The 23133-nt window shown below is 40.0% G+C and overlaps 1 protein-coding gene across 19 annotated transcripts in view; it reads left to right on the forward strand.

Moving 5' to 3' along the window:
- The window catches only part of ENPP2 (ectonucleotide pyrophosphatase/phosphodiesterase 2), a 142622-nt gene that overhangs the window by 110623 nt on the left and 8866 nt on the right, over positions 1–23133 (forward strand). For 4 of the 19 annotated variants that reach the window (XM_054512483.1, XM_054512487.2, XM_054512489.2 and 1 more), the window contains exons 15-25: positions 2051–2082; positions 2781–2908; positions 5203–5290; positions 5457–5544; positions 6877–7061; positions 7727–7768; positions 9618–9669; positions 17099–17173; positions 18486–18634; positions 19625–19760; positions 20419–20496. In XM_054512483.1, the coding sequence (XP_054368458.1) occupies positions 2051–2082; positions 2781–2908; positions 5203–5290; positions 5457–5544; positions 6877–7061; positions 7727–7768; positions 9618–9669; positions 17099–17173; positions 18486–18634; positions 19625–19760; positions 20419–20496 (1053 nt within the window). The remainder of the gene's footprint in view (positions 1–2050; positions 2083–2780; positions 2909–5202; positions 5291–5456; positions 5545–6876; positions 7062–7726; positions 7769–9617; positions 9670–17098; positions 17174–18485; positions 18635–19624; positions 19761–20418; positions 20497–23133) is intronic. The other 15 variants (XM_064587965.1, XM_064587969.1, XM_045895993.3 and 12 more) reach the window with 9 other exon arrangements.

Genomic DNA, 23133 nt, shown 5'->3' on the forward strand with positions numbered 1-23133 from the left:
TGGGATGTGAACCCAGATTCACCAGTTCTTAAGCACCAGCCTGTGCTTGGGACCTCCTCCCCTCATGCAAAGTGGGAGCTGTCGGCAAGAGAGGCCTGAGAACTTCAGAACTGAAGGGTTGGTGTCCTAAGCATGGACTTGGGCATTTATTATTTTCCAGTCGTTCTCTGATTTATCTGAGCACAAGATTGCCCTGTGCTATTTATTTTTTTCTTCATTATCAAAGAACGTGAACTTACCCAGTATGGTCCCTTTGAGGACTGTGGTTTATGAGTCCACAGAGTGTGGAGTTTCGAAGCATAGAATGCTCAGTCAGATTGCCAGAGTCCCAGTGGGCAAGCCCCCCTCTTCTAAATGCCCATTGGCTTAGTGAAAATTCTAATAGCACCTGCCTCCCAGAGTAGCTGTGAAGGACCAGAGAGAAAGTGTCTACAAAGCTCGCACATCATAGGGACACAATTTGGGCTAGCCATTGTTGCTACGATTATTACTTACTTGCTTTCCATTAAAAGATGCAAATAAGGGGTGCCTGGGTGGCTCAGTCAGTTAAGTATCTGCCTTCAGCTCAGGTCATGATCCCAGGGTCCTGGGATTGAGCCCTACCCACATCAGGCTCCCTGCTCAGTGGGGAGCCTGCTTCTCCCTCTCCTTCTGCCCACCCACACCCCACTTGTGCTCTCTCTCTCTCTCAAATGAATAAAATCTTTTTTTAAAAAAGATAAACCTAAAATTTAACCCCAGTTTAAGTAGAATGGGATCCACATTTTAGCTTTGGATTTCATAGCTTTAGAACCAAGATTCTGAAAACGGTCTTTGAAGAGTATGTACTTACACTGCAAGGCAAGCTTAGTCATGCATTTTCAACAAATAAGAACAAATATTTATTTGTGTTTATTAACAAATGCTTATTGAGCACCTAGTATGAATGAGGCCCTGGAGATACAGCAGGAAATGACATAGACATGACCTACTCCACTGACATTTAAATTTTAGGGAGGACTGCTTCATGAGAGTTGCTATCTCTTCTGTATGCTGCTTTCCTTTTCTGCTGATTCTATAATGACACACTAAAGCAAATTTTTTGAAAACAAAACAAAATCCAACCAACCTACAATCTGCTGTTTCTCTCCACAACCCCCCCAAAAGGGGGCCTTCAGATAATATAATCCTGTCCACAGTTTATACACAGCCATCATTTACATAGTTTTGCTTTTAGCTCGTCCAGGGTACTGACTAAAGTATCTTTTGTTTGCTGGTAGTGAAAATAAAGGAGGCACATACATGTGTGTCTGTGGCTGGAGAGGGACAGCTACCTATGGATTAGACCCATGGTGTTACTGAGGCAGCAAAACTCCCTGTAGAAAAAAATAACTCAATGGATTAGAAGTTTCATCTTAAAGTGGATGATAACTTGTTTCCAAGATCAGCAGATAAATAGGACGTCATGCTAAAAGTCCCAAATGCCCAGTTTGGTTCCTGATGTCAAAGTGCAAATGAGCTAAAGCCAAGATCCAGAGGGACCATTTGGGGGAACTTAAAGATGTTTACCTAGCATTATCCTTGTGCTCTGGGAGGAGGAATTCCCTTCCAGAAGAGGAGAACCAGATCTAGCAGGGAAATTTACCATAGGAGTATTTCCACTTATATAATTCCATTTCACTGACCAAAATATTAAATACTCACACACAATTTTACATATATATGTGTGTGTGTGTGTGTGTTTTAAAGATTTATTTATTTACTTGAGAGAGAGAGAGAGCAGGAGGAGGGAGAGGGAGACAAGGAAACTCCCCGCTGACAGGGAGGGGAGCCTGACACAAAGCTTGATCCCAGGACCCTGAGATCATGACCTGAGCTGAAACCAAGAGTCGGATGCTTAACCAACTGAGTCACCCAGGTGCCCCAATTTTATATATATTTTAAACAAAGCTTAAAGTGATAGCTCTTCTGGGGTGGGGGGAAGAGAAAGAATTGAGTTTTGCTATAAAAATGATTTCTCTCAGTGATTATTGTCATCTCTTGAAATTGTTCTCCTTCTCTCTTTGAACAGATGACCCTAAAGCCATTATTGCTAATCTCACGGTAAGTATTGCAGGTCACCCGGCCTCTGCCCTCAAAGTAGCTTCCACACACTCACTTCCTAGGATCCCCTACCCTGTGGGGCGGAAGGAACATTTTCCTTACTGCCCGGCAGTCCCATATATTTATTTCTCTAAGAGTTTTCAAAACTTCAAATCTGTGGACAGCTGCAGGCTCCCTAATGGTCTTGGCAGTGATACAAACTGAGAATATTTGATCTTTCCATTAGAACTGAAAAGTACTCATTCATGAGTAAACAAATCCTTACTCTCTCTGAACCAGATCTGCCCATCACCCTGTTCCATCGCTCCCCCCCCTCCCCCTGCAGGATGTAATCACACAGGCCCAAGTGTGCATCCTCCTTCCTTCCCACCCTACCTCCCGTCCCTTGACTTGAAGTAGTTGGAAAAGGCTTTAGAGTTTGAGTTGCTCATAGCTATAGTCTCACAAGTCAGGAATATATCTTAAAAATTCCCAGCTACCCTCTGATAACCTTCCATGTCATCTACCAAGTTATCAAATCCCCTCTGAACCTAGTTCTTTTCAGCTTGTATTATTTGATAGGGGATAACAAATTCCATTTATTCACTAACCAACCTTTTGTTTGGCTTAAAACCTCCTTTGGTTTTCTAGAGAGAGAATATCTAGGACTTTTTCTAGAAAATCCTCCATATAAAGTTCAATTTCCGTTTCTATTTCAGTGTAAAAAACCAGATCAGCACTTTAAGCCTTACATGAAGCAGCACCTTCCCAAACGCTTGCACTATGCCAACAACAGAAGAATTGAGGACATCCATTTATTGGTGGACCGCAGATGGCACGTCGCAAGGTAACTTGGGGATTGGCAGGGACTGTTTTTGATCTTCATAACCACCTCTTTGGCACCTGGAGTGCTATAAGGTCCTTAGCCATCAAAAAGAAAAAAAAAAAAAAGAAAAAAAAAGAAATCTCAGTTGGAAATCCCACCATTTGCAAAGACTTTTTATGCTAGATCAAAGTGCTGAGCCAACATATCTCTATTTTCTGGATCCCAGCCTCTTGGTGTCTTTTTGAAGTCTCTCAGTGCATCTCTGTGTGGTTTCTCTCTCTCTCTCTCTTTCTCTCTCCTTTCATTTTTTAAATTTACACCCTAGCCTCTATTCTTATTACTTATTGGGTCAAAAGTGTGTCTGGGACATTGGCTTACCACAACTGGACTGATTTGGTCTGGGTTGACAAGACTTACCCTGTAGCAATATTTGTAGAGGAGTTTAGAAAATGTTGTTAATCTTAAAACTTCTGTTAGTGTGGGCACGTTTTATATTGCCTTAATTATTTCAGATGTTTGCCTTCTTTTGAGCTATAAAAGACTGTCCAATATTTAAGAGACTATTTCTTGCTCTTGAATCTGGTGTAGAATGTGTCCGGAAATTCTAAGCACTTCCACAGAATTAATCATTAAAAGTTTATCCATTCTCAAACAGACCTGGCAGAAGCCCTTTTCCGCTCACTCTTGCTCTGACTTTCTCCTTAAGAAAAGCTTTGTGAGCTGGTCTGTGGTAATAATCGAACTACTATATACACTCTAGTTAGGTACTTCAATGAGTTTACCAAGGGAGCAAAGATGACGAGAAGATGGTGGTCCTCTAGAAACTCACATCAGTATGAAACACCTGGTGAGAGACATGTGACAAATACATAAATATCCTACGGTAATTGTCAGGGAGCTACACAGAGTTAAATATGTAGGATTATGTAAAGAGGTGTATGAAGACCAGAAATTATTGAAATCATTTAGTATGGACAAGGGGCATCTTCATGGAATAGTTACAAAGATGTGAATGACATGGGCTTGGCTGAGTGTGTCCTCTGCAGGGCCTTTTACATACGTAGTGACTTGGTAGAGAGAGCAAATTCGGTGCAGCTGGTTGATATGAAGGAAAACTGGGAGTTGAGTAGAAGTGAGAGATGATGACAGTTGACCAAATTAGTGGAGACCAAAGCCAGGTATTTTAATCATCAGTAAATCTTTTTAATTCAACTCTTGCATTGTTGAGTTATCATATACACACATCTCATTATCCCAAGAGGAAAGTACTTTTCCTAAGAGTGGGACCCCAAATGTTTAATTTGTTTTCCACCAAGCACTTTAGTTCAGTACAATAGACCCTGTAAGTGCTTACAAGGATCCATAGAAATGGGACCCACGGGAAAATATGTATTAATAAACATGAAAGTGTTTTTGGAAAAGTGCTGCGTGACACTTGATCAAAAGGCATTTTCCTGTCACAGCAGGAAGGTCAAGTGGTTTTGATGCCTAGAGAGCAATGTTTTCACTTTCTATTTCTAAATAGAGTTGTTGTCTAGGTGAGTCTGGGCTTTTGTGAAATATGTCACTATTGTATGTTTGGTTTACCACTCAGTTATTCTCTCTAGTTGTATTCTACGGATAAGTAAATTTGTGTGCAAACATTTTTATAAAATACAGATCTCTATTCATTGATGAAGTATCCCATGTTTTAAAAAGTGCCTATTATGGGGACGCCTGGGTGGCTCAGTTGGTTAAGCGGCTGCCTTCAGCTCAGGTCATGTTCCCAGGGTCCTGGGATCGAGTCCCGCATCAGGCTCCTTGCTCAGCAGGGAGCCTGCTTCCCCCTCTGCCTGCAGCTCCCCCTGCTTGTGTGCTCTTTCTCTCTCTCTCTCATTCTCTCTCTGACAAATAAATAAATAAATAAATCTTTTTAAAAAGTGCTTATCATGTGCTTGGCGTTGTTCACTCCTCTATCCCAAACAAACATGCTCCCAGAGTAGTGAATCTTACAGTTTTGGAGCTAGTGAAGCACATAGGCAGACAGAACACAACCTGTGACAAATGCTTTGCTCAGTGCAAGCATGAGGTACGAGGAGAGGGTACCTGACTTCTGTTCAGAGGTCCCCATTTGTCCTGGGCCAATTGTCAAAATAAAGCCACTTGGGGAAAATGAATAGCATCATCTTTTCAGCACTGCAGGGATGATACAATTATAATAGAGACAAATATGCTTGTAAAATCAACTTCTTAGAGATATCTTATACACTCAAATTGGCTTTTTATGAGGCATTTCATGAGAAATCCTGACTGATCCTACAATTATTTCGATATAGGAAACCTTTGGATGTATATAAGAAACCATCAGGAAAATGTTTTTTCCAGGGAGACCATGGATTTGATAACAAGGTCAACAGCATGCAGGTATGACCACAGACCTGTGAGTTGAAAATGTATTTTAGTGATTCTCAGAAGGGCCGGAGAAGAAGGGTGTGAATGAAGTTGTACAGTATTCATGAACAGGGGAAGGGTTGCTACTGGTTATTAGCAATGTGTAATTGCTTTTGTTTGTTTTCTTTTCTTTTGGAAGACTGTTTTTGTAGGTTATGGCCCAACGTTTAAGTACAAGACTAAAGTGCCTCCATTTGAAAACATTGAACTTTACAATGTTATGTGTGGTAAGTCACTTACTTAAGCAAAGCCAATGAAGCATCTGAGTTATCATATGAACTTCCTCAAGGTCAGAGAAAGAACTGAGGTGTCTGTTTTCTAGGACCACTTCACCTCCCTGGGGGAAAAGAAATGGTGGTAACGTGCCCATTGGTTCGAAGGACAGAGTCTCATCTCCTTCTAAGGCTTCTTTGTCTTCCTTTAACAGTTGACTAATGGGGAGTTTTCATAGTGTTGCTGTTGGCAGCCTCTGGCTGATCTCACATCACAGTACAGTTTGACACCACTGGTCAGAGACCCGATGAAGCAAGAAGAGTTCCTCACAGAGCTTTCTCCCACCTCCATCTCTCACGTTGCAGCCCAGTTAAAATGTTGCCAGCTTGCATCCTGGCCAGCTATTTATGTGCTCCTAATTATTTTTCTTCCTTGAGCTTCTAGTTGCTGAATGAGGACAACTTTTCCTATTTAGTAAGGGAGTGCCAGTCTGGTGGTTAGAGGGGGAGTCTGAAAGTCGGGTCTCCTGGGTTCTTTTCCCATCTTGGCTGCTAGCTCTCCCCTGTCCTGCCTCTCAGCTTAGGCGAGTCACTGTGTGCCTGCTTGGCAACTGTTCACTTGCTATGAAATCAGCCTGTTCATTTCACAGCAGCCTTTCAAGGCACCGGGCCAAAGCCTCCTCTTCTCCCCATACTTCTGTGGAGTGCATTAGAGGGCAGGCTAGAGGTTATTTATTTATTTATTTATTTTTTTTTTTTAAAGATTTTATTTATTTATTTGAGAGAGAGAGAATGAGAGACAGAGAGCATGAGAGGGAGGAGGGTCAGAGGGAGAAGCAGACTCCCTGCCGAGCAGGGAGCCCGATGCGGGACTCGATCCTGGGACTCCAGGATCATGACCTGAGCCGAAGGCAGTCGCTTAACCAACTGAGCCACCCAGGCGCCCCTAGAGGTTATTTATTGATTATAAGTCTTATTTCAAAAGGTGGGATAGAAAGTCTCAATGCCGTAGAAAGGCATTGACCCTGACGCGGGTTGTCCCTATAGCAGTCACAGACATAAGCAGTAGCCAGGCAGGGCCCTGTTCCTTCCCTCTTTCTTTTTGGGAATGTCTCTCTCTATAGTTGGGCAACGACCATGGCTATTTCAGAAAGCTGTAGCCAGACATGATCAGGCTAGCGTGGCTCAGGAACTAAGAAAGGAGTGCCTACAACTAATTTTGGCTTTATCCAATTCGGGTTTGTGTTCAGAGTTTCAGACCCTTAGAACATGAATGGTTTGACTCTTACTGTATCTCATCAAAAAATATTTATAAAGCACCTGGCTTCCTTTCTTTCTTCTCACCAGATCTCCTGGGCTTGAAGCCAGCTCCTAATAACGGGACCCACGGAAGTTTGAATCACCTCCTGCGCACTAACACCTTCAGGCCAACCATGCCAGAGGAAGTTACCAGACCTAACTATCCAGGGATTATGTACCTTCAGTCTGATTTTGACCTGGGCTGTAACTGTGATGATAAGGTAGAGCAAAAGGTAGAAATCATCTTTATGTTTATCGTGGAGGAGCTTGTTGGGTGTAGAGCAGTGCTGTCCACTAGAACTTTCTGTGATGATATAAATGGTCTATTTCTGGGCTGGTCACTGGGCAGATACAGTTTTTAAGCACTTGGAATGAAAATTTAGATTTTGTTTAATTACTTTAAATTGAAAGAGCTGCTGTATATGGCTGGCGGCTACCCTTTTGGGCAGCATAGGGGTAGAGAACAAAGGGCAAAAAAGTAGAATTCATGATGCTGTTCTGGAGAGTCACAATTCCCAAGCAAAGGCTTTTTCTTTTTTTCAACCTGGATCACGTGTCTACCTATCATGGTCCCAACAGGAAACAGATGGCCTATGCACAAAAGGTTTTTAAAGAGAGTTTAAAGGGATTGTGTGAATCATGTTTACTTAGAGGACTGTTTACATAGGCTGGGCAGGGTAGAGGCAAGGCAGTGAGGGATGGTATAGCACCCGGGGGCTCACAAGGTGTCAGCCCTAGGCTTGAACAGTAAAGGGACTAGAACATGGAGAGAGAACTGTGTAGGGGGGAATTATGGGATTTGGTAGATGGGTGCAGCTAGTACACTGCAACCTGGGGGAGTAAATACTCTCTGTTGTCTCTCCTATAATTGCTCACTGGCGCCTTGCATTGGTGGAAGCCAGCAGGGAGCTGGAGGAGCAGGCTGGCTCTTTGGTACAAGGTCAGTTGCCCAGGGTGCAGAGCAGGGGAGAGGAGGGTGCAGCATGGATGGGGAGGAGGGTGGTGCAAATAGAAAACCACCCAGCACATTGTGTTTGGACAGGTTTTGAACACCAAACTACAAGTGTTAAGCAATAATTTGCTTATTGAATTTTATATTGATCTAAGACCTTTATAGTTACCAGTCAATGCTCTGATAGCAAGAGATAATCAGTGTTACCACACTGAGTTGATGTGATTCCAACACAAAGAAAAACAAAAATCTGTTATTTTTGCCTGTGTGGTTTTATTATGGGTAAATGTGTGAACCTTCTATTAGACCTTGGAAAATGGAACATAGGTCTCCTGCCTGCCCTATCCCCTTCTACTATTTGCTACCTTCCAGGATTCCTAGGGGCCTGGGAGCCACAGGATGCAAAAAGCTCACCACTGGAGGAATTCAGTTTGCTCTTCTTCCCCCAACCCCTTTTATTTCTCCTTCCTACTTTTGCTCCTGACAAGAACCAACAAAGCTAATTACTATAAGGCAGGTAATTTCTCAGACCTCAGCTGGAGGTGTTGCATTGCCAAAGTCAATAGGAAGTGGCTTTTGAGGTGGATTCCAAATATAACTTTAGAGGAATCTTGTAGTTGTATCTTGCTTTCTGAATTACCTTTCTTCTGGAAAACAGGAAATATTTTGGATTTGTTATCTGAAACCATTTTAGACAAATTCTGGATTGTCTTTATTTTGTCTATGGGTTTCTCCAAAAGATTACATTCCTTCTCTTCAAAAAAAAAAAAAAATCCAGACATCCTGAGAAGGTGTACAGATTAATAAAATAAATAACATAATACACACATCATGGGAAAGAAAATGTTACAGATTCAGTGGAAGCTCCATGTGTACACACTCCCTTCCAATCCCACTTTGTTCCTACCCCAAAGGTAATTAGTATCTTGAATATAGTGTATATAATTGCCAGGCAGGTCTCTATATTTTTACTCCATACATATATATCTCTTAAATAATATATTAATTAATCTTTAATATAGTTCCCTAAAATAACCTATGGTACAGTTTTGCATATTATACTTTTGTGTGTAAATAGGAACACTACATCAAAAACTAATGATGTAATGTATGGCAATTAACATAATAAAAAAAATAGTGTGCTAAAAAAATAAATAAATAAATAGTGTTATACTATATGTATCCTGCAGTTATTTTGTTTATTGTATGTTTGAGATTTATGCACATTAATACATGAGTTTTAGCACATTCATTTTTTACTGCTAATAGTTAATATTTGTGTAAATATACCATAATGATTTTATTCATTTTCCTATTTGAGAATATTTGGTAATTTCCAGTTGTTAGCTCTTCCAAACAAGGATGCGGTAGACATTATGGCCAGTGTTCTTGTACACGTATGCTAGTTGCTGAGCCATTACTTTCCAACCTTGGAAAAAGTGATTTCGTTAATTAGTTTGGGAATCACTTTAGTGTACCTAGGATTAATCTGAAATATTGAGGTAGCATTCTAATTAGTTTACATATATATGTGCCCAAATAACCATTCTTACCAGCTAGTTTGGAACTTGCTTCCATGATTATTCACAGTTTTAGGGAAAGGAAACAAAGTCATAGGGAGATTAAAGAAGGTGCTCGTGACCATAGATCTCCTAGGAGGTGGAGCCTGGAATGTCAATTTGAGATCAAATAGTAATTCCTCTACAGAACTTACGGATTTTAGGGTCCTGTTTTGAATTTAGCAAGATTCTAAGTAGAAAGAAGCATGCAGGAAAGACAGGATATTTCTGATTTGCTTTTTTTTTCTCCTTTCCTTTTCTGGTTTTCACACATGAAGAACAAATTGGATGAACTCAACAGACGCCTTCATATAAAAGGGTCTACAGAAGGTGAGGAGTTGATGGGGAAAAACAATCAGATAAGTTTTTGTTTTTAGTTTTCAGAGATTGAAGATACTTCTTATTTACTTCATAGTGTAAGCACAATATTTTTTAAAATTAAAATTTGGGTTGTGATGTGATTTTCATATCCATCTGGCAAAGGGTATTGGTTTATTCTAGGTGCACAAGATGCCGGCTTTTTTGTTTCTCAGTAGCTTTTAGGCTCTCTGAAAAACAGGCATAGCACTGTGATCTGATGGGTCATAAGTGAAGGTGCTAATGGGGACTTCTATGAAGGGACTGGAAGTCACAGTTATAAATAATAGCAGCTGGTACCTATGATGAAGCTTATGTACCTGGAGAGGCCATGAATACATTGTGGGGAGAGATACGTAGAAGGAACCAAATCTGCATTCCCTCTTTACATAAGAATCATCTTGAGCCCTCTAACTCGTTCTCCTATTTTATGTACACAAAATACAATGTACAGTGATAACGTGCATGTATTAGTCAACTTTTGCAAGCTTGTGACTGAAGAAGAGAGTCTCAGTGGTTCGTACCAAGAAAGCTGCATTTCTTGCTCACATTTCGGTATGCTGACCATAGGCCAGGTGTGGCTGTGGGTACCCTTTATTCTGGAATCCAGGCTGAAGGAACAGCCCCTAGCTGGGGTGTGCCCTTCTGGCAGAGGGAAGAGAGGAACAGCAGGACCATGCAGTGGTTCTCAAAGCTTCTGCTTTTTTTTTTTTTTTTTTAATATTTTATTTATTTAATTTGACAGAGAGAGAGACAGCGAGAGAGGGAACACAAGCAGGGGGAGTGGGAGAGGGAGAAGCAGGCTTCCCGTGGAGCAGGAAGCCCAATGTGGGGCTCAATCCCAGGACCCTGGGACCATGACCTGGGCCGAAGGCAGATGCTTAACGACTGAGCCACCCAGGCGCTCCTCAATGCTTCTGCTTTTATGAGGCATTTGTCATCACATTCCCAGTTGACTGGTGAAATCAGAGCACTTGAAACCAAGGGAGTAGGGAAGTCGTCTTTTCACAGGGATGCTGACCTGCAAGACACATGCCAATGCATGGTCATATGTATATATGTATATATGTATACTGCCCTTTACAGAAGGGCAGTCAAAGAGAAGGAACAATAATGCAGTCTACCTCACAAGCTCTTCCTTCTGGTTTTGAAATTCCAGAAAATGAGAAGAAAATAGAAGGAGAGGGAAAGGCTCCAATGTAGGATACTACAGGAGATGGGCTAGCATCTTGCAAATCTTGCAACAGCAAAGGAATGACGAGAAGTATATTACAAAGCAGATGGAACTCGAACATAGCGTCTCCAAGTCAGGCAGCAAAGATACACACTGTCAAATTCTCTTGAGAGCATTACTTGAGTTATTAGCTTATATAGGGCCCTATTTATCATATGTGTTCTTTTCAATCTGATTAAGTAAAGGACAAGGAAACCAGTAGATTTTATTTATTTGACTCGTTTTCCTTTTTTTTTTTTTTCTTTAAGAGAGAGTGCGAGAGAGCTTGGGGGAGGGGCAGAGGGAGAGAGAGAATCTTAAACAGTCTCCATGCCCAGCACAGAACCTCACTCTGGGCTTGATCTCAGAACCCTGAGATCATGACCTGAGCAGAAATGAAGAGTCGGACACTAAACTGACTGAGCCACCCAGGCACCCCTTATTTTCCCTTTTTTTAAAAAAATACATACAATAAGAAGTTAATTTGGATAGAAAAATGACTGAAACACTAATAACTCTTGTGAACTTTAAAGCAGAAAGCGGGGGCACCTGGGTGGCTCAGATGGTTGAGTGTCTGCCTTTGGCTCCAGGTCATGGTCCCAGGGTCTTGGGATCGAGCCCCACATCGGGCTTCTGGCTCAGCAGGGAGCCTGCTTCTCCCTCTCCCTCTGCCTCTCCCCCTGCTCATGCTCTCTCTCTCTCTGTATCTCTGTGTCTCGAATGAATAAATAAAATCTTAAAAAAAAAAAATAAGGCAGAAAGGGACAGGGAATCTTCTGTGTAGCTCTTTTCAATGCTGAGATCTTTCTAATTTTTGTTATTTCTGGAGATGTTAGCTATGCTAGAGAAAGAAGGAGATATACTTGTGTTTCTCTCTGTGTGTATCCTTATGTGTGGGCTGGGGAAGATTTGGAAGAAATCAATAAATAGTATAATTCTTTATGATTTATAGTAAGATCTAAGATGAATTAGATGGAACAGACACTGAACTTTAATAACCTCTGCCTACCAATATTCCTGCTGTTATTGAAGGAGAGCATACACCTGTTACAAAATCACTGCAATTACAACTATAAATAACCACTTTGGGTCAAGACTGAGCTAGGTGCTTTACCTATTTTGTCTCTGAACAGTGCAATGCCCCAGGGAGATATGAAGCTTTGGGAAGTTAAGTTACGGAATCACAGAACTTTCAAAAGCTAAGATGAGATTTGATTCCAGTTCTATGTGGCACTAAAGCCCTTGTGCTTTTCTCTGTAAATGCTTCTTGTTCTAAGGGCTGATATGAAGAGAAAATATCAAGAGAATCTCAGTGCTTCTCAGGGCTTAGAAGTTGTTTCTGAAGTACTGGATGCTTTGATACAGATTGCTCTTCTTTCTTTAAAAATTAGTAGATTTATTTAAATTTATTTAAATTCCATTAATTAGCAGACAGTGTAATATTAGTTTCAGGTGTACAATTTAGTGATTCAATACTTCCATACAACACACGGTGCTCATTACAAGTGCTCTCCTTAATCCCCATCACCTATTCAACCCATCTTCCCACCGACCTCCCCTCTGGTAACTATCCATTTGTTCTCTATACTTAGGAGTCTGTTTCTTGGTTTGCCTCTCTCTTTTTTTGTCCTATAATCATTTGTTTTGTGCCTTAAATTCCACATATGAATGAAATCATATGGCATTTATCTTTCTCTGACTGACTTATTTTGTTTAGCATAATACTCTCTAGCTCTATCCGTGTCGTTGCAAATGGCAAGATTTCATTTTTTGATGGCTGAGTAACATTTCATTATATATATATATATATATATATATACCATATCTTCTTTATCCACTCATCAGTCAATGGACATTTGGGCTCTTTCCATAATTTGGCTATTGTAGATAATGCTGCTATAAACATTGGGGTGCAAGTATCTTTTGAATTAGCATTTTTGTATTCTTTGGGTAAATACCTAGTAGTGCAACTGCTGGGTCTTAGGGTAGTTCTATTTTTAACTTTTTGAGGAAACTCACTAATGTTTTCCAGAGTTGCTGTACCAGTTTGCATTCCCACCAACAGTGCATGAGGTCTCTACATCCTCACCAACACCTGTTTCTTGCGTTGATTTTAGCCATTTTGATAGGTATGAGGTGATATCTCATTGTAGTTTTGATTTGCATTTCCCTGATGATCAGTGACATTGAGCATCTTTTAATGTGTCTCTTGTCTATCTGTATGTCTTCTTTGGAAAAACGTCTATTCATGTCTTCTTCCCATTTTTAAATGGAATTATTTGTTTTTTGGGTGTTGAGTTATTTAAGTTCTTTATATATTTTGGATACTAGCCCTTTATCAGATATCTCATTTGCAGATGTCTTCTCCCATTCCTTAGGTTGCCTTTTAGTTTTGTTGATTGTTTCCTTTGCTGTGCAGAAGATTTTTATTTTGATGAAGTCCCAATAGTTTATTTTTGCTTTTGTTTCCCTTGCCTATGGAGACATATCTAGAAAAATGTTGCAACAGCTGATGTCAAAGAGGTTACTGCCTGTGTTCTCCTCTAGGATTTTAATGGTTTCCTGTCTCACACTTAGGTCTTTAATCCATTTTGAATTTTTTTGTGTGTATGTTGACAGAAAGTGGTCCAGTTTCATTCTTTTGTAAGTTGCTGTCCTATTTTCCCAACAACATTTGTTAAAGAGACTGTCTTTCCATTGGATATTCTTTCCTGCTTTGTTTAAGATTAATTGACCATATAGTTGTGGGTTCATTTCTAGGTTTTCTATTCTGTTCCATTGATCTGTGCCAGTACCATACTATTTTAATTACTATAGCTTTGTATTATAACTTGAAGTCTAGAATTGTGATGCCTCCAGCTTTGCTTTTCTTTTTCAAGGCACATTGCTGTTCTTAATAGCTTCTCGCCAAACATGACTCAGGCAGAACTCATGCCTGGGAGTAGTTGGATCTTCATTCCAGTATGCCCTCCCTTAGATAACCCAGCAGTTAGCATGGACTTGGAGACTGCCCAAAATGCTAAAGAAGAATAATGGACCAGGAGGATAGAGGCCTACATTCTGGGTACTGCTTTGTAGCTGAATTATCTTGTACAAATCATGAACCTCCAGTTCCTTCATTAGTAAAATGAAGATGATATTGATCTGGCTAGTGTATCTCTCAGGGTTTTATTAGCCAGGTTATATATAGAAAGTCAGTTCTTGAGAGTCATAAAGAATAGTGTTTTAAAAAAATAATACAATCATCCATTTATTCAACAAGTATTTACCAAGTAGATATTATGCATTTGGTATTGTTAGAGGTAGAGATACAATGATGAACAAAACAGAGAAAATCTCTATCTATAAAATTATTATTTTATTGTGCGATTTAGCTGGTTGATGAATTACAGCATGGTGTCTTAAGGGTTAAGATAAGAAAGAATAGGACATTAACAGGCATTGAATCAAATCTCAGAGGAGGTTGACATGGCAATAAATGATAGCAAGCACTTGCAAGGGAAAGGAGGAGAAAGGATGAAGGAAAAGGAAAGACCTTGGATAGAGATTATGTGGTAAAATCCAAGGCATGTTATGTGGGAGTGAATGTTTTTTAAAAAAAAAGACCAAAAAAGAGAGATTTTCATGTGGCTCTCAAGTCAGCCAGCTAATCTGTGAGAATACGAATCAGGAAGCTGAGGAGGGAAAAGAAATACAAACTCACCGTCTGGATGACCAAATTTTGGAAGACAAAAGAATGAGCCTTGGGGAAGTCCACACCACTTAAAAAGATTTGCCTCGCAGTATTTTGCCAAACGTGGTATCTGGAGGAGAACCTTGGCATGCACCCAAAATGCCAGAGACTACTGTAAACAGGGAACTGGGGTATGGAATGAAGACTCTGTCTGGAATCCCATGGAGCAGGAACCCAGCCTGAGAAGACCTGGGGTACACTAGACCCATATCAAGAAATCACGAGGAACATATTTCAAAAGTAGAGGTTTGCAGGCTCATACCCGAGGTGGCTGGTCTCAAGATGAAGAGCTTATGTGTCCAGAGACTGCAATTCAAGTACACTTTTATGGCTCAAGCAGGAACTCTGCTAAACAGAAATGCAATGGATGGCTTGCCCCAGATGTCATAAAGAGTAGCAGTCAGGTTGTGAACAAGAATCAGTGGTTCTTTGACACTCTGACAAACTGAAAAAGGAAAATCTAAATTTTGATTCTGGACCATAAAATTTGTGTTTCTTACTGCAAAGATTATTTCACCTCTTTCTTAGATGAAACAATTATTCTTCAGGAAGACCTGAGTAAATTCTTTGGGTTAATTGGGGAAATTGGTTGGATTTTAGGAAACTGTCAAAACCACTGTGTTGTTTTTTCTTCTTGCCATATATGCCCAGTTGACAGTTAAGAAAAAGTCACATAATGATATATTTGTGCTTCAGCTAGGTGCCCAAAACAGCAATTGCGCTTAGCTTGGGAGCTATGATGAGGCGCACATTTCTGAAGAACTATGAAGTGCACATTTCTTTTTTTATTTTTTAAAAGAGTTTATTTAATTATTTGAGAGAGAGAGAGAGAGTGCACCCAAGTGGGGAGAGGGGCAGAGGGAGAAGCAGACTCCCTGCTGAGCAGGGAGCCCGACGTGGGGCTCAATCCCAGGACCTTGAGATCATGACCTGAGCCTAAGGCAGACCATTAACCAACTGAGCCACCTAGGTGGCCCGAAGTGCACATTTCTATGCATTCAGAGCAGAAAAGTGAATAGAGATGGAGAAGCTTAACTGGGGAAATCTTTCAGAAGAAAGTGAATCTTAAGACGTCTCTTTCCCTTTTGTCCCTCTCTCCCTCTCTCCTTCATTTCTCTTCCATGGGGGTTGGACTATGTGAGCATGTTATTTGTCATGCGCATTTGAGTAGGGAAAGCAGCACTGTTAACAATTATGCCAGGGCAGCAGGCTTAGCTTCCTCCATTCTCTAAGACTTGTACTGATGGCACCTCATCCCCATCCATGGCATTCATCATGCTCTGTGTTCCCACTGCACTCGATAGATACCTCTGACACAGTGCATACCACATTGCACTTGAGTTATTTGTGCCATGTTGGTCTCTCCCATTGAACTGTGAGCGCTTTGAAGGTAATGATGTGGGAAACAAAGGCAAAAGAAAAATTAAATTTTCTTACTACTTATAGCCCATTGACAAGTCCTTGAAACAGGCAGAGTGGCATTCCTCTAGGAACTCAGCTGCTTGGAAGTGAATACTTTGCTAAAGGCAAAAGGCAATCTTAGCCTGATCCCCAGGATCCTGTAAGTCTACTTTAACATATAAAAATTCCTTTGGAAACTTCCTTTATCTCTACCCCCCAAGACACATGTTGGCAATCATCCCCCAAGCATATGACCCACTGATATACATCTGAAGGGTCTCATGACTAAGGTTTTATTAGGTAAATGACATTTTCCTAACAACAGCTGGCCCCCTCAAGGTCCTGGAAACCTTGCTTCCAAATTCCTTAAAGACTTATGCTATCCCTAACCGCCTCCCAACTTGAAAGTATATAATTGGGGTCACTCTTCATGACCCCAGTGCAGCTCTTCCTGCCTACAGATCCTGCCCCCGTGCTTCAATAAAACCACCTTTTTGCAACAAAGATGTCTCAAGAATTCTTTCTTGGCCTTCGGCTCTGAACCCTAACATCTTTCCTACGTCAGTAAGAACTCTCTCATAATTATCTTTGCCCAGTATCTCTCTACTAAAGCCCAAGGCCTGGCACAAAAAAGATACTCAGTAAATGTTTTTTGATGAGGGAGAATACATTAATGAAGAATTGGAAGGGAGAAGGGTGAGAGGACTGTTGGAGAAGCCATTCTTGGTAGAAAGAAAAGGAATCAGCGTAGAGTTGCTAAGGATGATAATGACCAGAGTGTTAGAAATAAACCAGCCTTCGCAGAAGTAAATGAGGACTAGAGAGAAAGCCAGATTTGGTGGAATCTTTCGATTGCCCAAGACTGTTCTGCTGGTGGCTGCTCTTAGGAGGGATGTTGCAAGGAAAAACGGGGCTGCTGTTTTATTGTCTCTTAATGGGATAGACTGGATGGTAGGTTTGCATTTGAATTTGGAGGAATGTGTTTGGTAAGCATTAAAACTTGAATGATGAAAAGAAAATAGCTTCTCAAAGAATTTTGATACTTCTGCTTCCAGCTGAAACCAGGAAATTCAGAGGCAACAAAAATGAAAACAAGGAAAACATTAATGGAAATTTTGAACTTAGAAAAGGTTTGGTTTGAGTTTTAAAGGAAAGTCTGACTTGGTTAACTGCCCCCAAGTACTACTGTTATGATTTGCTGGCTTTTTATTTGTTCATTATATTTCATTTATATAAGGTTATCATATTATGTTCTAATTCTTGGGGTGGGTCCCCAAATTTGGCAGCTTAAACAAGGCTTCTCCATTTACTGCAATGCTGAAGAAGCCAAATGACCCAGAACAGGCTTTTGCGATAGCAGTGTGGGTCACTTTGCCTCAAATCAGCAGTTCTACTTGGGAAAGTCTTGCAAAAATATTCTACGAAGAATTTTCTCTGTTACTTGCATAGAATGGTAATACTTTAATTAAAGCAACATGTATACATAATTTAATAAGTGATTGCCGGAACGGATTTTCTCTAATAAAAATAATCATAAATTTTTTTTTATTGTCACTTAGGGAATTGTGAATTGCCTAAGCCTCAATCTCTAAATATTTTGGTCTGTAGGACCCCAATTTCCAAGAATCTATGGAAGTTCTGACTTTAGCCTATCCAAAACGGGCATCTCAAGCTCCAGGCATTTATTGTGGGTGTGGAATGAAGGTTTGCACACTAAACTCCCATTTCTTCTTAAAAGAGTAAGGTTTCAGAACTTTTTTTTTTTTTTTAACCCCTAAGCAGAGAGCTTTCTCTTGGAGGTCCACATTCTTGGGTCTTAACTGAGTTCTTTGGTATGTGATGACCCTCCCCCTTCTGTATTCAAAGGACCCTCTTGAATGCCCACTTATTTTATCTATACATGTTCCTTTAAGTTCTTACCTAAAGAGTTTTCCTCCATGTGACAAAGCTGCTTACTTAAATGCTCATTACTGCTCACTGTTTATGCTGAAATAATGCATTATTTGAGTTGCAGTTTGCAAATAATGATCAAAGAGTGCCTTCCTCTTAATTAAATCATTGGTTAACTTGATGAGCCTTTTCAGGGGTCAAATGAATGAATTCTATAAAAATCAATCCTATTGACTTCCCATTCAGCTGAATCATTTCAATATTTATTATAATGTTTCCTTCCTATACAGATTAAAATTCTTCACAACTAAAGCATTAAAACGAATATGGCATTTACTTTATACTTTCGGTAACAGTAAGGTTTGACCCATGCTTAGGTGGTCAGATAAACCACAAAGTGTTAGGAAAACTAACTTGATTAAATTAAGAAGGAGGAACTACACTATTAATAAGTAAACAAGCAAATTTTGGACACCTTGACTCTTCCAATATTTATTTCACATTTGTTGTAGTTTAATATATGTTTAACATGGTTTATGTTCTCTTTCCTAGAGAGACACCTCCTCTATGGACGGCCCGCAGTGCTTTATCGGACTAGATATGATATCTTATATCACACTGACTTTGAAAGTGGTTATAGTGAAATATTCCTAATGCCTCTCTGGACATCATACACTATTTCCAAACAGGTCGTTGAAAAAGTTGGGTTTTATATTCTTCATGTGATTACGTTCCTTGCATTAATGTAATGATTGCTTGCCTAACCGAAATTTGTCTTAGAAAAGATTTTAATTTTTCTTGATGAAAGAAATCTTACATCGAATCGATTGCAAGATATTTTGAACTACACTGTATTCAATGTTCTAATAACTTCACAGGAATATGTTAAGTTATCGACATATCAAAGGGAGTATACTAATGCTTTTCATGGCTTTTACTCTGCTTGCCATTGCCCAATAGTTACCGAAGCCACCCAGATTTGGCTGTTCGTTTCAATAGACTTTATTTTTTTTAGAGCAGTTTTAGGCTCACAGCAAAATTGAGTAGGGACAGAGAATTCCCATATACCCCTGGTCTCACCTCTGCACAGCCTCCCTGACTGTCAACATCCTCTTTTTTAATAAAGATTTTATGCTGGGGTTTCAGTTTTGATGAAGATGAGATAGGTAAATTTATATCTGGAATAAGAAAAATGTATTTGGTAGTTGAGGCATGTTTTTATTTCCGATTACAAGTGAATACATCCAGTGCTGCAAACCCAGCTTCCTGTTGGTTTGTACCCCGTGCGTGTGCGTATGCCCTGGTATACAGCTGTATATGCAATCTCCCTTTTATAGACGATATGGCTATATTATCTCTTAGAGTGTTATTTTTTAAGCTGTCTTCCATGGAATCCTATCCATTACTTCAGCAGTCCAATTTCTGCTTTTCATATTGTTGTTTTACTTAAGATTTTGATAAAAGAGTTCTGCCACTAAAAAAATACAAGAGTTTGAAAATTCCTGGCTTACTGTATTTAAAACTGAGGCTTTGTTTTTGGAGTCAGGCTATCAGAGTATGAGCTCTAGTAAAAGCTAGAGGGGTTTTGGTTCTGGCTGTTCATGATAGAGCAGCCTGGCTTCCATATTTCCCCATTGCTTTAGCATGGTCTTTGTGATGGCATTCCTAACTACCTCTGACTCACCTTGCAGGCGGAAGTCTCCAGTGTCCCCGAGTACCTAACCAACTGCGTCCGGCCTGATGTCCGTGTGTCTCCGAGTTTCAGTCAAAGCTGTTTGGCCTACAAAAATGATAAACAGATGTCCTATGGATTTCTCTTCCCTCCTTGTAAGTTACAGAATATCAGGATCTGATCATTCTAGAGGGATGTTATTTTCTGGAATCTGGACTGTTAGGATTTCAGTGGTCTTCAGGTTTTCTTCAAGAGAGGAACTCAAGAGATTGAAGAGGTGAACTTCTATGGGATCCTTCCAAAATCGGTCATAAGAGAGACCACCTTTCACAAATCCTGTTCTCTAGGAGAATTCTGAAGTTCAAGGCAATATACAGTGTGCCCCCTCACATCATTAAGTGGGACTCTGAAAGTGAAATAGTGTATCATTAAGACATTAATGTTTTAAATACTATACAGGTGATCACCTAAGAATATGGGAAGCTCTTTTATTCTCAGTGGCTTGATGACATATTTTAAGTCCAAATTATGCTAGTGAAATCAAGGAATTCTTTTACATAATATGTAGTTGACCCAAGACTAGGTAGGAGGAAAAAGCATTGTAAAGATTTTGGGGAGAGAGCTCTTGGTAAAGAAAAGACATTGGGTGGGAGAAGAAGGAGGAAATGCTTATCAAGTAGGGACCAAGTAGAAATAAAGGAATAGATCCATTCACCATTCACTTCATGATGTTTGGACCATTTTAGAAGATTGATTTTTCATTGGTGTAGATTTTGGTAAGTAATGGACACTATTTGTTTGCCTTATGTTTAGATCTGAGCTCTTCACCGGAAGCTAAATATGATGCATTCCTTGTAACCAATATGGTTCCAATGTACCCTGCTTTCAAACGTAAGTCTGATCTTTACCTAGTAAACTATTACTTATGAAAAGAAATATTTCTAAATTTGCCACTTACCTTTTCTACCTCTATATTAATTTTGATAATAGTAACTTTCACATGTTTAGCTGTTATATTTTTTGAAGAACTTTATCTTTTTAAAGATTTTTTATATTTATTTGAGAGCAAAAGCAAGAGAGAGAGAGAGAGAGAGCACGAGTCGGGGGGAGGGACAGAGGGAGAGGAAGAAGCAGACTCCCCCGCTGAACTGGGGGCCAGATGCAGGGCTCAATCCCAGGACCCTGAGATCATAACCTGAGCTAAAGGCAGACCCTTAAGCAACTGAGCCACCCAGGTGCCCAAATTTTTGAAGAACTTTCATGTAAATTCTCTACCATTAATCCAAAATATGAATCTGTGAGGGAGGTTGGTAGGTTGTTTGTCCCTTGCTTATAATTGAAAAATGAAAGTCACAAGAAATGACCCAATTCATAAATGACAGAAACTGTACTAAACCAAGTTTGTATTTTGCTTCTAAACTGGTGTTCCATCTATTTCAGTGTTCATTATATTGGTGTAAGAAGGGTCTTCTTTGTGCTTTGGAGGCCACTTGACATTTAACAAACACCTATGTTTATTTATTGAATGTTAAATTAAAAGCCACTAGCACTTCTCTCTTTTAGGGTTGATGGTGGTGATATATTCTGAATGTTGACCTTGAAACCCAGAAAGAGTTTAAAGGGTCTTCTGAATTATGAGAGTATTAAATTCAGATGGTCTTAGGGCTTTGCAAATTATTCTAGTTTCTTGGAACACCTATAATTTCTTTGTATATAACATAAATATTTGTGGATAATAATGATGCTGTGAAAGGTATAGGTACAGAGAGCCCAGCCCCCAAAACCAAGTTCTGGTCCCCAGAGTATGACCACTAGCTATGTAATCATAAAAATGTCATTTAACCTCTCATTTATAAAACTATGAGAATTGATTGTATGATCTCTATTGCTTATATGGATTTATGATTTAATTGTCCAATGGCCAGAATAGTCCATTTTCTATTTCCAATTACAAAGAATTCATTCATTTGCCCATCCATCTCATCCATCCATCCATCCATCCATCCACCCACCCACCCACCCATCCATCGATCCATCTATTCATCCATGTATTCAAACATAGAGAAAGCATTCTGGAATAACTTTTACCTCCCTTTACAGTGAAGAGACTTATATGCTTATAGGAAAGGTAGGAATAGGAAGCACCTCTACCTACTTCCACTTGGCAAAGGAGCACTGGCTGTATTACAGGACTCTTGGGGCTGAAATACAGTCTCAGAATCCAAACACGTGATTGTGGAGTGTCATCAACAGTGGCAAGCTTCCCCAACTTGACATTGGTGAAATGACCAACATGGTCTAGAGAAAAAAAAAAAATGTTTATTTGATGTCCTACTTAGTAAATGAAGGTTTATTCAAAGGTAGAATACTTTGCTTATGAGTAAAAATTAAAGTAAGCTTTTAAAAGGAGATTTCCTGGTTTTTTTTCTTAGGCCCAACTGAGAAATGTTTCAGAAACCCACATAGATATATTTGTTGTAATATTACATGGAATGCATCTTCATTTAATTTCCACAAATCAGGGTTTCCTGGATTTCTTTATTCTTTACTGATGCTTTTTTGACCAAGCAGTAATAAAGGAAACACACGGTACCACCCTGAGGCTGGCATGGCAAGAGGCCTTTCACAGAGGGCTCGCTGTTCTTCCCTAGGGGAATGGTTTTTTCACATGCCACATGTCTGTGGGTTTGGCCTTTTGACTGTTCTCATTGTTATTTCTTTCCCTCTCTGCCTTCCCAATTTTTGTGCTTAACATTTGAACTTCTCTCCCACTGTCCTCCTTTCTTTCTTACAAATATCTGTGGCATTTTGGCTCTGGTGGGCTGCTCTTTCTCATTCAGAGTAGAGTATAGAAGGTATAAAGAACAGTAGAAGCACCATGAGAAAAACAGCCAAGTGCTTTTTAATAAGGGGAGATAAGAAGTGATAGCCTGAACCTCACAACCCCCATGTAGAGTAGAGTGTAGTTAAGTTAAACCTAACATCTCAGAACCAACTCACTATGTGCCTTTCCTGTCCTCTTGTCATTCCCTTCTTTCGCCTTTCCCCCACTCTCCTCCTCTCCGTCATTCTGACTGACCATAGTATAAACTGGAGCTGAGGTGGGCAAGGAAGTCCTCTCCAGGGATGACCTTGAAAATGAGAAATGAGTGAAGGAGGAGAAAGCAGGCATGCACAGATCAGGGAGTTTTCCCAAAATAAGGAAGAGCAAATGCAAAAGCTTAGTCTGAAACAAGTTCAGCAAATAGAAGGCAGGAAGAAAGCCATGTACCCGATGGGGAAAGAAGTAGGAAGTAAAGTCATGCAGGTAGGCAGGGGGGGCCACAATGGGAAGTTGGAACTTTATTCTAATTGCAGTGATACATCATCTGGAATGTTAGGAATAGGAAGTTGGGAAGAATGTGATACAATCTAATTATGGTGCAGAATGATCCAAATGGCTATTATATAATGGGCTGCGGAGAAGTAAGAGTTTCTCACTGGGATCTGGGAAGTAGTCTTTTGCGGTAGTTCTTTGCAAAGAAGATA

The sequence above is a fragment of the Mirounga angustirostris genome, unplaced genomic scaffold (genome assembly GCF_029215605.1).
Source record: "Mirounga angustirostris isolate CCGP_5_RB_7025 unplaced genomic scaffold, mMirAng1.0.hap1 SCAF_4, whole genome shotgun sequence".
Taxonomy (NCBI): Eukaryota; Metazoa; Chordata; class Mammalia; order Carnivora; family Phocidae; genus Mirounga; species Mirounga angustirostris.